The sequence below is a fragment of the Anomalospiza imberbis genome, chromosome 34 (genome assembly GCF_031753505.1).
Source record: "Anomalospiza imberbis isolate Cuckoo-Finch-1a 21T00152 chromosome 34, ASM3175350v1, whole genome shotgun sequence".
Taxonomy (NCBI): Eukaryota; Metazoa; Chordata; class Aves; order Passeriformes; family Viduidae; genus Anomalospiza; species Anomalospiza imberbis.
In genome coordinates, this window is record NC_089714.1 from 973561 (window position 1) to 988427 (window position 14867).

A 14867-nucleotide genomic window follows, 5' to 3' on the forward strand; every position below is an offset into this window, starting at 1 on the left:
TGCATTGGTGTACATGCACCTCAGCTGGGCTGCTGATTTCACCCCTAGCTCAGGCTTACCACCCACGAGCCTGTTTCCAGACAACCCAGCTACATCTCCCTCCCCCTTCAGACCTAGTTTAAAGCACTCTAAACAAGTTCTGCCCGTTCATGAGCTAAAATTCTTCTGCCCTTCACAGAAAGATGGAGCCCGTCTGGTCCAAGCAGGCCAGGTGCTGTACAAGTTGCCCCATGATTAAAGAATCCCAAATTTTACCAATGACACCAACCCTTGAGCCACTCGTTGATAATGTGAGCTCTCCTATTGCTTTCAGCGTTTTTCTCAGACTCCAGAGGGACTGAGGAAAAGACTGTCTGTGCCCCTGTCCTATTAACCACCTGACCCAATGCCCTAAAGTCCCTTTTAATTGCCCTGACACTCCTCTTTTCAATCTCATCACTGCCAGCCTGGGGTATCAGCAGTGGGCAATAATCAGAGGGCTGAATCAGCCCAGGCAGTGTGTCAGTGATATCCCGTACCCGGGCCCCAGGGAGGCAGCAGACCTCTCTGTGGGGTGGGTCTGGTCGACATATGGGGCCCTCTGTTCCCCTCAGGAGGGAGTCACCCACCACGATTACCCTTCTTTCCTTTTTGATGTTAGAGGTGCTTATCTGTCTCACAGATTAATCATAACTGGGAGGTTCACTGGGCAGATAATTTTCTTCTAAACCATCTGGCTGACTCTCCAGATCCAGGGGATCATACAGAATCTGAAGTGGCACCTGGTTTGGGGGAGGGGGTTGGGAGGAATTTTTATTATCACCTCCTCAAGTAGGTACCCACTCCCACTCCCCTTCATCAGCCAGGTGTCCTTCTATAGCCTGACAGTGGGAGGACTGGGAGACAGCGGGAACCAAGGAGAGCATTGCTGCCCTGCCAGACCTCATGGAACCAAGGATCCATTGTGACACTGCAGGGCCCTGGGGCACCACGGTGCCATTGTGACACTGCAGGGCCCAAGGATCCAAGGAACTTTGTGACACCAAAGGGACATTGTGACACTGGGAGGCCTCATGGAATCATGGACACCATTGGGACACTCTGGGGCCTCATGGAACCGTTTTCTGGGAGCCATGTCAAGTATTCTGGGGGTGTTGATCTGCTGGAAGGCAGGAGGGGTCTGCACAGGGCCCTGGACAGGCTGGATCCAGGGCCCAAATCCAACAATGTGAGGTTTAACAAGTCCAGGTGCCGGGTCCTGCACTTTGGCCACAACAACCCCTGCAGCGCTACAGGCTGGGGACAGAGTGGCTGGACAGCAGCCAGGCAGAAAGGGACCTGCAGGGACTGATGGACAGCAGGCTGGACATGAGCCAGCAGTGTGCCCAGGTGGCCAAGAAGGCCAATGGCTCCTGGCCTGGATCAGGAATGGTGTGGCCAGCAGGAGCAGGGCAGTGATTCTTCTCCTGTGCTCAGCACTGGTTGGGCAGCACCTCGAGTGCTGTGTCCAGTTCTGGGCCCCCCAATTTAGGAAGGACATGGAGGGGCTGGAGCATGTCCAGAGAAGGGCAACAAGGCTGGTGAGGGGTCTGGAGCACAAGTCCTGTGAGGAGCAGCTGAGGGAGCTGGGGTTGTTTATCCTGGAGAAGAGGAGGCTCAGGGGAGACAAGGTGGTGTCAGGGCACAGGTTGTACTGGATGATCTCCAAGGACTTTTCCAGCCTTGCTGATTCTGTGATTCTGGGAAACCACCCTTGGAGCAGTTGCAGGAGGAGTCCTGGGCCTCCTCTTCAGAAGCTCCAGCAGCCCAGGTCCCTCAGCTCCTCCTCACAGCCCCAAAGCCCATCCTGTCAGTCCTGCAGAGCCTCTGCAGCCCCTCCTCACTGCCCAGAACAGGCAGCCCCACAGCCAGACACAGCAGCCCAGATGTGCCCCCATGGCCTGGGGTGCCTCTGGCAAGGGAGCAGCACGAGGCACTGCAGGAGCCTGCAGACAATTCCTGCAGCACTTGTGGGATGATCCTGCTCCCCAAGGGACGTTCCCATGGTGCCAAGTCAGGAACTGGAATGGGGAGTGGGGAGTGAGAGAGGAAAGGGCAAACAGGGATGGGCTGTTTGCAGGGGAGGGAACAGGGGTGGGCAATACGAAAAAGAAGTAACAAGAAAAGAAAAAAAAAAAAAAAAAAAAAAAAACAAAGGAGAAGCCAAGGAAATGCTCAGGGCAGTTTGGGGGTGGCTGCCAGGCAGCCCTGGCTCTGAGCATCAGCGTCTGCAGTGGGACAGGAAACTCCCAGCTGATGGGAACAAACTTTCTGGCTGACTGCAGAGGCCAGGACAAAGCTGAGTGGTTTCCCTGGCTTCTCCCAGCCCTTCCTGGCCCCCGGGGCTGATGGCATTTGTGCTCCCTCAGGTTCATGTCCCCACAGCAGCAGCATGGGGGTGCTCCCGCCTGCTGTGTGCAATGCAAACAGGGGCTCCTGAGCCAGCGCTGCTGTGGCTGTGCCTGCAAGGATGCGGCACCTGTGTGAGCTGGGGGAGTGGGGCCAGGGCTGCAGAGGGGGGATGTTGTTGGCAGCTCCATCAGGACGCTCTGGGACGCTGCCCTGGGCTGTCCAGCGCACCGGGGATGGATCAGCCCCTGCTCTGCTGCTCCTTCCCGTCTCCCCCAGGGCCCTTGCAGAGCACCAGCCATGCTGTTTGCCCCCAGCCTGCCCACGGCCAGCCTGGGGCTGCTCACGGGAGTTTTCTGTGCTGAGCATTGGCCTGGCCGTGTTCTTGAGAGAGCCTGGGCAAGGAGCCTGGAGCCCCCCAGGCCCTGGCCTGAGGCGTCAGCGCTGCCCCAGCAGTGCCCATGGGCTGTCCCTGCTGCAGCCCCGGCACTGCCACCCCCAGGACTGTGCCCGGCCCCGAGAGCACTCAGGCCCTGCAGCAACACCAGGGCCACCAGGGCAGCGGGGCAGGGCCACGGGAGCAGCACTGGCAACACCAAGTGCTGCTGCTGCTGGGCACAGCTGCTGTGCCAGCACTGATCTGCCCCAGCTCTGCACACAGACATTGCTGCTGCAGCTCCAGAGAAGGCAACAAAAGGGCATCTCTGCAGAAAACTTTGCTGGGACATCCTTGAGTTCCTTTAAAGCCCCCAAGAGTGCAGGTGCTCATTGACACAGTCTGTGGCAACAGGGAAGGTGGAGAGAAATAAAATGAGTAATGGCACAAACAATGTCATTTCCTTGTGGACAAATTAAGAAAGGAAAACAAAGAAGAAGTATTTTCAAAATGAAACAACAAGAAGTATCAAGGATGACTTTTATTTCAAGTGATTTGCAGAAATTGACCAGCAGTTTAATGTTTCTGCAATTGCCTAGTTATCAGTCTCCTCACTGCAGCCTTGAGCTCCTGGTTCCTCAGGCTGTAGATGAGGGGGTTCAGGGCTGGAGGCACCACTGAGTACAGAACTGACAGGGCCAGATCCAGGGATGGGGAGGACATGGAGGGGGGCTTGAGATTGGCAAATGCTGCAGTGCTGAGGAACAGAGAGACCACGGCCAGGTGAGGGAGGCAGGTGGAAAAGGCTTTGTGCCGTCCCTGCTCAGAGGGGATCCTCAGCACGACCCTGAAGATCTGCACATAGGAGAAAACCATGAACAAAAAGCAGCCGAAGAACAAACAGGCACTAACTGCAATGAGCCCAAGTTCCCTGAGATAGGATTTGGAGCAGGCAAGCCTGAGGATCTGGGGTATTTCACAGAAGAACTGGCCCAGGGCATTGCCATGGCACAGGGGCAGGGAAAATGTATTGGCTGTGTGCAGCAGAGCATTGAGAAAGGCACTGGCCCAGGCAGCTGCTGCCATGTGGGTATAAGTTCTGCTGCCCAGGAGGGTCCCGTAGTGCAGGGGTTTGCAGATGGACACGTAGCGGTCGTAGCACATGATGGTCAAAAGGAAATACTCTGCTGAGATGAAAAAGACAAAAAAAAAGAGCTGAGCAGCACATCCTGTGTAGGAGATGGTGCTGGTGCCCCAGAGGGAATTGTGCATGGCTTTGGGGACAGTGGTGCAGATGGAGCCCAGGTCGTTGAGGGCCAGGTTGAGCAGGAAGAAGAACATGGGCGTGTGCAGGTGGTGGCCACAGGCTACGGCGCTGATGATGAGGCCGTTGCCCAGGAGGGCAGCCAGGGAGATGCCCAGGAAGAGGCAGAAGTGCAGGAGCTGCAGCTGCCGCGTGTGTGCCAGTGCCAGCAGGAGGAAGTGGCTGATGGAGCTGCTGTTGGACATTGGCTGTGGCTGCACATGGGGACCTATTCATGGAGAAAGGACAGTGACAGTCAGGAGAGGCTGCTTGGAGCCAAACCTGGGCCATTCCCTGCAGACTGTCCTGCTGGGACTCACCCACCCTTGTTCCTGCTCTGGGAAATCCTTCACCCAGGTCCCTGCCTGAGCTCCAGTTGTGCTGGCTGAGTGTGCCAGGAGCAGCCAGGGCTGTGCCTGGGGGCTCTCCAGGAGCCATCCCTGCCCCACTGCCCTGGGTTTGTGGCCATGTGGCAGAGGGACAAGGCTGGATATTCAAGATTTGTCAGGGGAATCACTCCTAATGCAGAAAGCGTTGGTAGCATCTGCACTCCCAGGTCTACAGGACAAGGATAGCAGTGAGAAGATGTAGGGAATGTTTTTCCTACCCACACATCATTCCTGGCTCTCTGAGGTTAGAAATCACCAGCATTCCTACTGCCCTCAGAGTTTGCCACTGAGATATGTGAACAGCAAGGGATTCCCTGTGGCTGAGGGCAGGTGAGGGGCTGGATGGGCTTGTTCCCAACTGCCCTGGCTTTGCACCTTTGGCTGCAATCAGAGCACGGTCACACTCCTGGGTCACCCTGGGATAAACCAGACCCTGCCCAGAGCAGAGGGATCCCTGAATCTCTCACCCTCTCCAAAGGTCTCTGGGCAAGGTCTCACCTGTGGCATCTCTGCACTTCCCCGTGGGACATTCAGGGAACTCCCAGAGGCTCTGGCACAGCTCTGCACCCAGGAGGGCAGCTCAGAGCTGGGAAGGGCACAGCAAGGAGATCCCTGGGTGTGCCCATGATGGGAGGGGCTGAGCTCATTCCCCTTTCCCATGGACTGCTTTGCCCTCAGCCCCACAGGTCCCAGGGAAGCTTGGACACCCCATTCCCATGGACAGCCCTTCATGGCAGGAATGCCAAGCGCAGTGCCTGACTCAGCTGCTGCAAAGGCCAGAGCCTCCCTGAGAGCACCAGATAACACTGACAATATCAGGGGAGTGCAGAAACAGGAGAAGATGTTGTGGTGCTGTGCCTGAGAGGGCAGGGCAGAGACAGCCGGGCACTCAGGACAGTGTTCCCGTGCCCAGCTGTGCCCGGCACCTCCCACACACCAACAGTGCCCTCCTGCCCCAGCACTGCTCTGTTCAGCCCCCTCTGCTTCCCTGAGCATCTCCCTGGGCCTGGACATTCCCTCCTGAGAGGTGCCTTGTCCCTGCCAGTGCTCACAGAGCCCATCCCACCCTGGGTGCCCTCGGCCCGGCCCTACAGAAACCTGCCTGTGTGCAGGGCCCTGGCTGGGGCAGGGTCTGTGTGCAGCTGGGAGAGGGCAGCTCAGGAGAGCCCTGCTGGGCCCTGCAAAGGTGATGCTGCTGCTGTCCAGGGCTGAGGAGTGGCTGGAGGCCCTTTGGGAGGCTGCCAGCAGAGAGACTGACCACCCAAAGTCACAGTTCTGGAGTCTCTGTAAATGTTCAAACATTCCTTTGATGATCCTGTGTGTCCCTTTCAACTCAGAATGTTCTGTGATTCTGGGATCACAATTCCTGTTCTGCTTCTCTCATCCCCCTGTTGTCTATAATCAAAAGAGAAAAAAATCCCTTGCAACAGTGTTAGAATAATAAAGTGAAAACCAGACCTTTATTGGAAACTTCCAGGTGTCCCAGTGGGGATGGGGCACACCCAGCCAATAATTTCAACAATTTATTAAGGTTGATTAATTAGGATATTTAACAGGAACATTTTATAGATGTTTCAGTTGCCCCAGTTACAAACCCCTGGCTCAACCCATTGGAGTAGGTCCAAGGAATTCTTTGCCCCACTTTTGGCTATCACTGCTCACATTCAAAAACCAAAACATTCTTCTTGTAGGTCCTCTTCCTTATAAGAAGACTATATAGTATTTAAAAAATGTATTTAGACAGGTTATTGTTCTAAAATCTAAGAGAAAGTTAAGGAAACATACTAGAGTTAATTAAGGTTTATAACTATATTAAGTATATAATAGTAGTTAAATAGAATTAATTAATAGTTTAATAGAGTTAGGTAAGGATTATAGATTTATACTTATAAAATTGTAATTTACACAGATAGGAATATATGAAAAATGTATAAAAAGCAAAACTCTTTTTGTCATCACCCCAACTTTCCCATCCCGCTTTAAGCACGAAATTCAAAACACTCTCAGCAAAGTTCCTGATTTTTACAGCAATCCCAGGTTTACCTTCTTTGGGAAGTGTCCTCCAAAGCTGTGCTCAGGCTGGTCTGGAGCTGGGAGCAGCCCTGCCCCAGCCAGCACCTCTCAGCAGCAGCACTTGCCCGGCTCAGGGTGGCTCCTTCCCCCCACATCTTGTCCCCCAGCACTGGGATCAGCTCCCCGGGCCGGCTGAGAGCTGTCCCTGGCAGGCAGCAGAGTCCCTGGCCCAGCACAGCGCCCTGGGCTGCAGGACCCTGCTCTGCAGGACAGCCCTGGGCACCCCTGGCTGCTCTGCACAAGAGATGATCAGAGAATGTACTCACAGGGTCTGTGGGCATTGGGATGTTCCAGCTGTAGGAGATCACTCCAGGAGCTGCAGCTGCATTGTCCTGCAGCCAGAGGTTCCTGTGCCAAGGGCTGCCAGTGATTCTGCCCCAGGCACTTCTCAGCACCTTCCCAGCCCTGACTGATTGAAGCTCTCTGTGCCTCTGTGCTGTGCCCAGGCTGGCTGCAGGCAGTGCCCCAGCCCTGCTGGGCTGGGAGAAGGGCTGCTCATCCAGAGAAATGTGCTTTTGAAGCTCTCCTTGGTTACCAGCATCACCCTCTGGGCCAGGAGCCCGGCCCAGCTCAGCAGCACAGACACAGCACAAGGACTTTAATGACCCTCTGGGGCTTTGTGTTCAGGCCCTGAACATCAGGCCCTGAGAGGGAGCTGCAGAAACCTCTCCAGAGCTCCAAGTCAGAATCCAACTCCAAAGTTTCTTTGACTTTTAATGGGTCCCACTGAGGGACACGACTGAGAAAGTGTCCCCAGGCCCCAGGCAGAGCAGAGAACTGGAGGCACTGATGACAGGTGGGGACAAAGAGAAGCCAAGTCCGGGTGCCCTGGGGCACAGCAGGGTCTGTGCCACCAAGGGCTGTCAGGAGACACCTTGTCCTGAGGCACTGGGGCCTCCTGGCACAGCCCCAGCCAGGCTGGGCACTGTCAGCCCCTTGTCCTGCCCTCAGCATCCCCCCCTAGCCCACATCCCAGTGGCTTCAAGGATCTGCTGGAAGGAGTCCCTGGGGAGCCTTGCTCAGGAATGGCCCTGGGGGCTCCTTCATGCTCCCAGGGACTGCAGGTTTTTCAAAGCACTTTGGATTTGGCTTTTGCCTTGGAGTCTCTGAGATCCTTGTGCAGTCATGGCCTCCAATTATCTGCTGTAATTAGTCCCTGGAGAGGCTTTGTCAGGAACAACACTCAGTGGGGCTCATTAATACTTTGAGATACTCAAGGAGTTTAAGGTACTTTGGATTTTCCTTTCCACACTGAGTCTCTGAGAGGTTTTTTTGCCATTCTGGCCTCCAGTTCTCTCCTCCAAGGAGTCCATGAGGAGCCTGTGTTGGGGATGGACCTCATTGGGTCCCATTAATGCTTTGAGACTCTTTGGGTTTTTTTCTCTGACTTTGACTCCTGGACAGGTTTGTGCAATCTCCTCTTGGGCCCTGAGGTTCCAGGGCTCAGCTCCAAATGCACCACGGGGCTCTTTAGGATAAGCACGTCTTACCAAATCATGGCTCTGCCTTTATTTCCCTCTGCTCTAATGTAGTTCCTTAGGAATGTTTCCTTTTACAGTTATGGAGAAATATTTCAAAGAGCTTCTAAGAAATATGTATTCCTATTTTAAAGAGTGTCTTTATTACTGTTCTCTTTAGAGAAGAGCTGATTGCAGCATTCTGTGATTGATATTGATGTAGGGCCGCTCCTAAGGAGGTCTGGCCAGGTCAGAGAAGTTTTACCTTGAGGTCTGACCCAGTGTGGACAACCTTGCCCCACATTCCCCAACCCCATATGACAAACAATTTTCACTTTCAAAAATTTAACTGGTTTATAAGGACCTTGTCAAAATTCAACAGAAGAGTGAATAAAGAATAAATGCAGTTTCCGGAGCAAAGGATTCAGTCATCTACTGTGTGCTCATCTACAAAATGGATGTTCTGTCTTTTATAGCTCCAGCCCCTCCCAAAGTCTTGTCAATCCACTCCTCCTTCGCTGTCCAGTGGTGGAGATCACTTTCTTACAGCTTGATTGGAGCTCAGGCGCTGCCATAGCAACAAGCCGACCCTCCCAAATGCCCTGACTGCTGAGGGCATCCCGTGATAACAATGCAAGGGGGAAGGGAAAGATAACTATACACCTACACAACTTCTCTTAACATATACTTAATATTCACCCCTTAACTGTGAGAGTCAACCATAGGATTACTCATCTTAAACAAACCCCCATGTTATTTTTCTATAAGTCATTATGCTTGAACAATTAAGTAAAATAATTTCTCTCTCTCTTGAAAGAGTCATACTAGCATCTGTTGATGTGGGCAAGGACAGTGGGAACAGGAGCAAAAATCTCAGGTTTTCCTTAGACATACGTATTTGGAATGGACAAAAGGGCCTAACAGAGGTCCAGGATGGCTTTGACTCCCATCTATCATAGCTATGTGGCTGCTACCCATAGTCAGTGTATCTTAGGGGTCCAGAGGCCAGCTCGGTCTCGCCCTCCAGTCCCTGATGTATTCAAAGACATTTGGGGAATGACAGTGGTCCGATATGGCCTTTTGTCCCTACATTACCATGCCTATGGGGTTGCTGCCCGCAGCAGGGCTATGGAGTCTTCTTGGTGCTGAACAAAGGGGCCAACCCGGTCTTGCCCTCTATTTCTTGTCTTACTTCTTAAGGATGCTGCCCCATCACCTTTTACGATCCCTTGTGTACTTCCCCTCAATAGGTGCTGGTAATTCCTGTTCATTAAAACAGGCAGACAGTTCTCAAGCTGGCTGGTGGAAGCTTGACTCTACTTTTTGGGCATCTTGTTGTCTTTCTGCTTGTCTCTCAGTCCCTGCCTGAGAGTCAATGTTGTTTCACCTGGTCTGGATGTTTTGTATATAGTCCACTCTTTGGGTTCTTCTATTGAGCCTTTAACTCTGTTGGCATGAGTCCATCTGTGGGCATGAGTCCATCCCCACTCTGCAGTTCACACGGCCGATTTGGTGGTGAGCAGTACCTGAAAGGGACCTTCCCATTGAGGAGTTAAAGGCTGATCTCTCCATGACTTGATCATCACCCAATCCCCGGGATTAATATTATGGATTCTGAAACCCAGGTGGTAGTTTGAGGAATTGCCCCTTTATGTCTTAGCCCTTCTAAGGTTTCTGCTATAGACATAACATATTTCTTGGCATTGGCTTCCCCTTCCTCATAGGTGGCAACCCTCTAGGGTGAGGTCAGAAAGGGTAACCCAAACGTCATTTCATAGGGTGAGACCCCCAGATCTGACTGGGGTTGAGTTCTAAGTCTTAATAAGGACAAAGGGAGACATTTTATCTATGACATCTGGGTTTCAGTCATCAGCTTAACTAGAGCTCTTTTAAGAGTTTGATTCATCCTCTCAATGTGACCAGAACTCTGTGGATGCCATGGAGTGTGCAATTCCCATTTACTCACAGTGTTTGAACAACTTTTTGCAATATTTTAGAGGTGAAATGAGTTCCTTGGTCTGAATCAATCCTGTTCACCATCCCATATTGGGGAATGATTGATTCTAGAAGTGTTTTACTCACAACATTGGCATTGGGTTTAACCGTGGGTACCGCCTCTACCCAATGAGTCAGGTCATTTACTATCACTAGTAAAAACTTCCACCGTTGTACCTGGGAAAGCTTGGTAAAGTCTACTTGGATGTTTTGAAAGGGCTGTAAGGCTAGTTCTCACCCTCCCCTGGTGTTTTCCTCATGACCTTCTCATTTACTTGTTGGCATATCACACACCTTTCAATTACCTGCTTAGCTATCCCAAAAATTCCTATGCAGCCCCAGTCCCTTAGAAATTGATCACTTAGCGCTTGTGTACCCCAATGTGTTGTCCCATGTATGCCTTCTAGCATTTTCCTGGCAAGGGGTTTATTCAACATTTGCCTCCCATCTGCTGACCTCCACTTCCCTTTGTTATCTTTCTTGGCTCCTGTTTTGAGGAATTCTTTCTCTTCTGTCTCACTGAATACGGGGACTTCTTCCATTTCTCTCATAGGGGTTAATGCTATCATTAGTTTTTCTGTCCCTGATTCGACTGCATTCTTAGCATCTAAATCTGCTAAATGGTTCCCTCATGCTTCTTGAGTCACTCCTTTTTTATGTCCTTTAACATATACTGCTGCCACTTCTTCTGGTAATTGTAAGGTTTCTAACACTTCTAAAAGAAGTTTTTAGTTCCTTTCCCCTTGAATTTAATAGCCCACTCTCTTCCCAAAATTTCCAAAGGTATGCAGTACTCCAAAAGCATATTTTGAGTCTGTATATATTGTTTCTCTTTTCTGTGTTAATATTTCCAGAGCTGTGTTCCGACACTTTCCTTTTTCTAGGGCCACTAACTCTTCATCTACTATAGCCTACCCCAATACCCTGTGCCCTGGATTACCTGTGAAAATCCATCGATGTACAATCGTTTTCCACCTTGGAGTGGTTGATCTGTTAGGTCCTCTCTTACTTTAGTTTGATAGTTTATAACCTCTAGGCAATTATGTATTAATTCCTCACCTGGTTTTCCATCTAAAACTGGGCAGGGTTAAGTTGGCTACTCACGACTAGCTCTAAACCATTATCTATTAAGATGGCTTCATACTTTAGCACTTGGGAATCTGTGAGCCATTTCTCAGCCTTTTAGCCGAGGATACTCCTTACTGAGTGTGGGGTATATATTTTCAATTTTCCCCCAAAGGTTAATTTTTTGCTTTCTTCTATGAGTGGGGCGCTTGCTGCCACCGCCTGGATGCAGGTTGGCCACCCCCAGCTGACAGGGTCTTGCAGTTTTGATAAATAGGCCACTGGTTTCCTGGATCCTCCCCGGTCCTGGCCTAACACTCCATGTGCTGCCCCTTTTTCTATTTCCATAAACAGAGAGAAGGGTTTGTCTAAGGCAGGAAGACTCAGTGCTGCTGCACTGACTAATTTTTGCTTTAAAGCTTCAAAATTTGCTTGTTGTCTTCTTCCCACCTAATCTCTTCTTCTACTAACTTTTCAAACAAGAACGTGATGGCCTGCATGTATCCTTCAATCCATAGCCTACAGTATCCCAACAGGCCTAAAAACCTTCTGACTTCTCTCTTAGTTTTTGGTCATGGGAGTGAGGCTATCCCTGCAATTCTCTCAGGGTTCAGCCGCCAGCCCCCTTGACAAATCACATGTCCTAGGCATTTTACTTCCCTCCCTACAAACTGGAGTTTCCCTTTTGATACTCAAAGTCCTTGGTCCCCCCCAAAATTTACCAGTGCTGTGGTGGATTCTCAAACTTTGAGATACCTTGAGAGGAGCCCAGTGCTCCTTGCTCCCCTGTGCTGACACGTGAGTGTTTGTCTGGTTTCAGGATGGCCCTGGCTGTGTGAGGGGTGCTACGTGGACACGAGAAAGCTGGTCCTGTCCCGCTGGGTCCCAGCAGTGCCTCACAGCAGTCCTGCATCCACGTCAGGATGCCGGCCAAGAGAGGTCCTGGAAGCTGAGGCAGCTGATTTTAAGCTTGTGCAGGTGCCTACAGGCCAAGGCCAACACTGTTCCCTCAGGATACAGCAGTCCTGAGGGGTCTCCCTCATTCAAGGAAATCAGCTGACAAATGCATTGTCAGCCAAAAGCCCTTTTATTGACCTGGTGGGAGGGCAGGGGTCTGCACCCCACTAAAGTGTTTCTCCACCATGTATAAATTTCAGTGGGTTGATGTAGGAGTTGTATCAAAAACACCACCCATCTTTACACTGCTGAGGTGATTCCATAGGCAGGTGGTTGGAAATACATTGTGTCAGATTCCCATACTTGAAGCTGATGTCCAGGCCCTGGCCAGGAGTGGTCTCGATGCCCCAAAGCAGCACAAAGTCTTCCTCACGGCTTCCCTGCACAGGGCTGATTCCACACTTGCCCTTAGTTCTTCTGGTAGACTGTGTCTAAAGCTTTTTGTCAGGTCACTCTCATGTCAAGTTAGGCCTGCCAGGTTTTTGTTATGCTAACTGGTGCTAAGTACTTAGGCATGTCTGTGCTAATTACTTGTTTACTCATGTGAATTGCTTGTGCTTACTTATGTCAAACCAAGGCCTTGTTCCATCCCCAAAGGTGCCTGAGGCCACCCGCTCCTTGTGGCACCAGTTGCTTTCCTGTGGAATGTTCTCCCTCCCTGAGGGTAAAGAGGGAGCTGCAGAAAGAGCTTGCCAGGCTGCTCTCCATCCTTTCCCAGCACTCCTGGTGAAGTGGAGAAGTCTGAGCTGAGCGCAAAGGTGCAAATGGAGCAGCCGTGCACAGGAAGGCTCGGTGGGAAGGATGATCCAGGATCCATAGGCCTGGCAGCCTGAGCGTGCTCCAGGGGAAGGCCTTGGAGCAGATCCTCCTGAGTGCCATCCCACGGCACCTGCAGGGAACCAGGGCGTCTGCTGGAGGGTGGGAAAGCTGGGACAGGGCAGCAGGCTGGGCTCCACTGGGATCAGCAGCAGCTGGAAATATCTCTGGGCATCTCCATTTTCTGCTGCTGCTCAGAAGAAACAATGAAGTGTGTCGAGAAGTTCTGGCTTCTCTTTCTCCTGGTGGATTTTTTCATTGTATTTGACACTCCAGAGGCAATTTCTGTGATGGCCTCTGTCAGTTGATTCTATTTCAGCAGCAGCAGCAACAGGGCTGTGTTTGAGCACTGCAAATGTGGCCTGTGTGGCTTTAATTCTCTGTGACTTAGTGCTCAGGGACTTGAGAGCATTTCAAGATCTGCTAATCATGATGCCTGTGACAAAAAGTCTGAGTTTCCTGTGACAAAAGCACTCTGGGTAGCACTGACAAAAAAAGCAGAGAGCCAGACCAACCCTTATTATCCCTCCATTTCCAGCTGCACAGGGAAAGGTAGAAGAATTTAGAGATGCTGACAATGAAACTGAAGTCTTCAAAAAGGCCACTTTATTGTTCAATCACGTTGGAAGTTTGATCGCCCTGAAACAGAGGAAGCTGAAATGAGCAAAGGACTCCTGTGTGGGACCCGCAGGTCTGACTGCCCTGGGCACAGCGAGCCCTGTTTTCCCTATGGGCTCCCCAGTGTTCAGGCTGAGAGCAGTGTCGAAGATGAGGCAGCAGCACAAACCTGACCTCAGTGAAAAAAGGCTGAGCAAAGTTCAGCCAACAAGAAGTATTTTTGGGGGGATTCCTAATAAAAAAACATAGGAATGACACACTGAAATCTTTCCCGTCTTGTCAATATCTTCTTTCAATAGTCCATGATTCCCAGAGTGAAGAAACGTCCAACAGCAGCTCCATCAGCCACTTCCTCCTGCTGGCACTGGCAGGCACGTGGCAGCTGCAGCTCCTGCACTTCTGCCTCTTCCTGGGCATCTCCCTGGCTGCCCTCCTGGGCAACGGCCTCATCATCAGCGCCGTAGCCTGCGGCCACCACCTGCACACGCCCATGTTCTTCTTCCTGCTCAACCTGGCCCTCAACGACCTGGGCTCCATCTGCACCACTGTCCCCAAAGCCATGCACAATTCCCTCTGGGACACCAGCACCATCTCCTACACAGGATGTGCTGCACAGGTTTTTCTGCTTTTCTCCTTCCTCGGAACGGAGCTTTCCCTCCTGACCATCATGTGCTACGACCGCTACGTGTCCATCTGCAAACCCCTGCACTACGGGACCCTCCTGGGCAGCAGAGCTTGTGTCCACATGGCAGCAGCTGCTTGGGCCAGTGCTCAATGCTTTCTCAATGCTCTGCTGCTCACGACCAATACATTTTCCCCGCCCCTGTGCCATGGCAATGCCCTGGGCCAGTTCTTCTGTGAAATCCCACAGATCCTCAAGATCACACTGCAAACTCAGGGAAGCTGGGCTTATTGTACTAAGTGCTCTTCTATATTTAGGCTGTTTTGTGTTCATGGTTTTCTCCTATGTGCAGATCTTCAGGGCCGTGCTGAGGATCCCCTCTGAGCAGGGACGGCACAAAGCCTTTTCCACCTGCATCCCTCACCTGGCTGTGGTCTCCCTGTTCCTCAGCACTGGCACTCTTGCCTACATGAAGCCCCCCTCCATCTCCTCCCCATCCCTGGATCTGGCCCTGTCAGTTCTGTACTCGGTGGTGCCTCCCACCCTGAATCCCCTCATCTACAGCCTGAGGAACCAGGAGCTCAAGGCTGCAGTGTGGACACTGATGACTGGATGGTTTCGGGAACATTAAACTGCTGGCCAATTTCTGCAAAACACTTCTAATAAATGTTGTCTTTGACACTTCTTGCTGTTTTCCTTTTGGAGGTTCTTTTTCTTTGTTTTACATATTAATGTTGTCCAAAAAGAAACATCAAGAGCCCCTGTTTGCATTGCACACAGCAGGCGGGAGCACCGCCATGCTGGTGCTGTGGGGACATGAACCTGAGGG

The 14867-nt window shown here is 51.6% G+C and overlaps 2 protein-coding genes and 2 pseudogenes across 4 annotated transcripts in view; 2 read left to right on the top strand and 2 right to left on the bottom strand.

Annotated features, from left to right (window-relative positions):
• The window catches only part of LOC137464017 (zinc finger protein 850-like), a 646379-nt pseudogene that overhangs the window by 459310 nt on the left and 172202 nt on the right, over positions 1 to 14867 (top strand).
• The window catches only part of LOC137464016 (zinc finger protein 850-like), a 506586-nt gene that overhangs the window by 327917 nt on the left and 163802 nt on the right, over positions 1 to 14867 (bottom strand). The gene's annotated exons all lie outside the window — the stretch shown is intronic.
• Positions 3320 to 4252, bottom strand: LOC137464022 (olfactory receptor 14J1-like). The gene has a single exon (XM_068175357.1). The coding sequence runs from the start codon at positions 4250 to 4252 to the stop codon at positions 3320 to 3322; it is 933 nt and encodes a 310-aa protein (XP_068031458.1).
• Positions 14084 to 14669, top strand: LOC137464010 (olfactory receptor 14L1-like; annotated as a pseudogene).

Bases quoted from the DNA above. Each gene is read 5' to 3' on its own strand.
- LOC137464022 (XM_068175357.1), bottom strand. From the start codon at position 4,252: ATGTCCAACAGCAGCTCCATCAGCCACTTCCTCCTGCTGGCACTGGCA.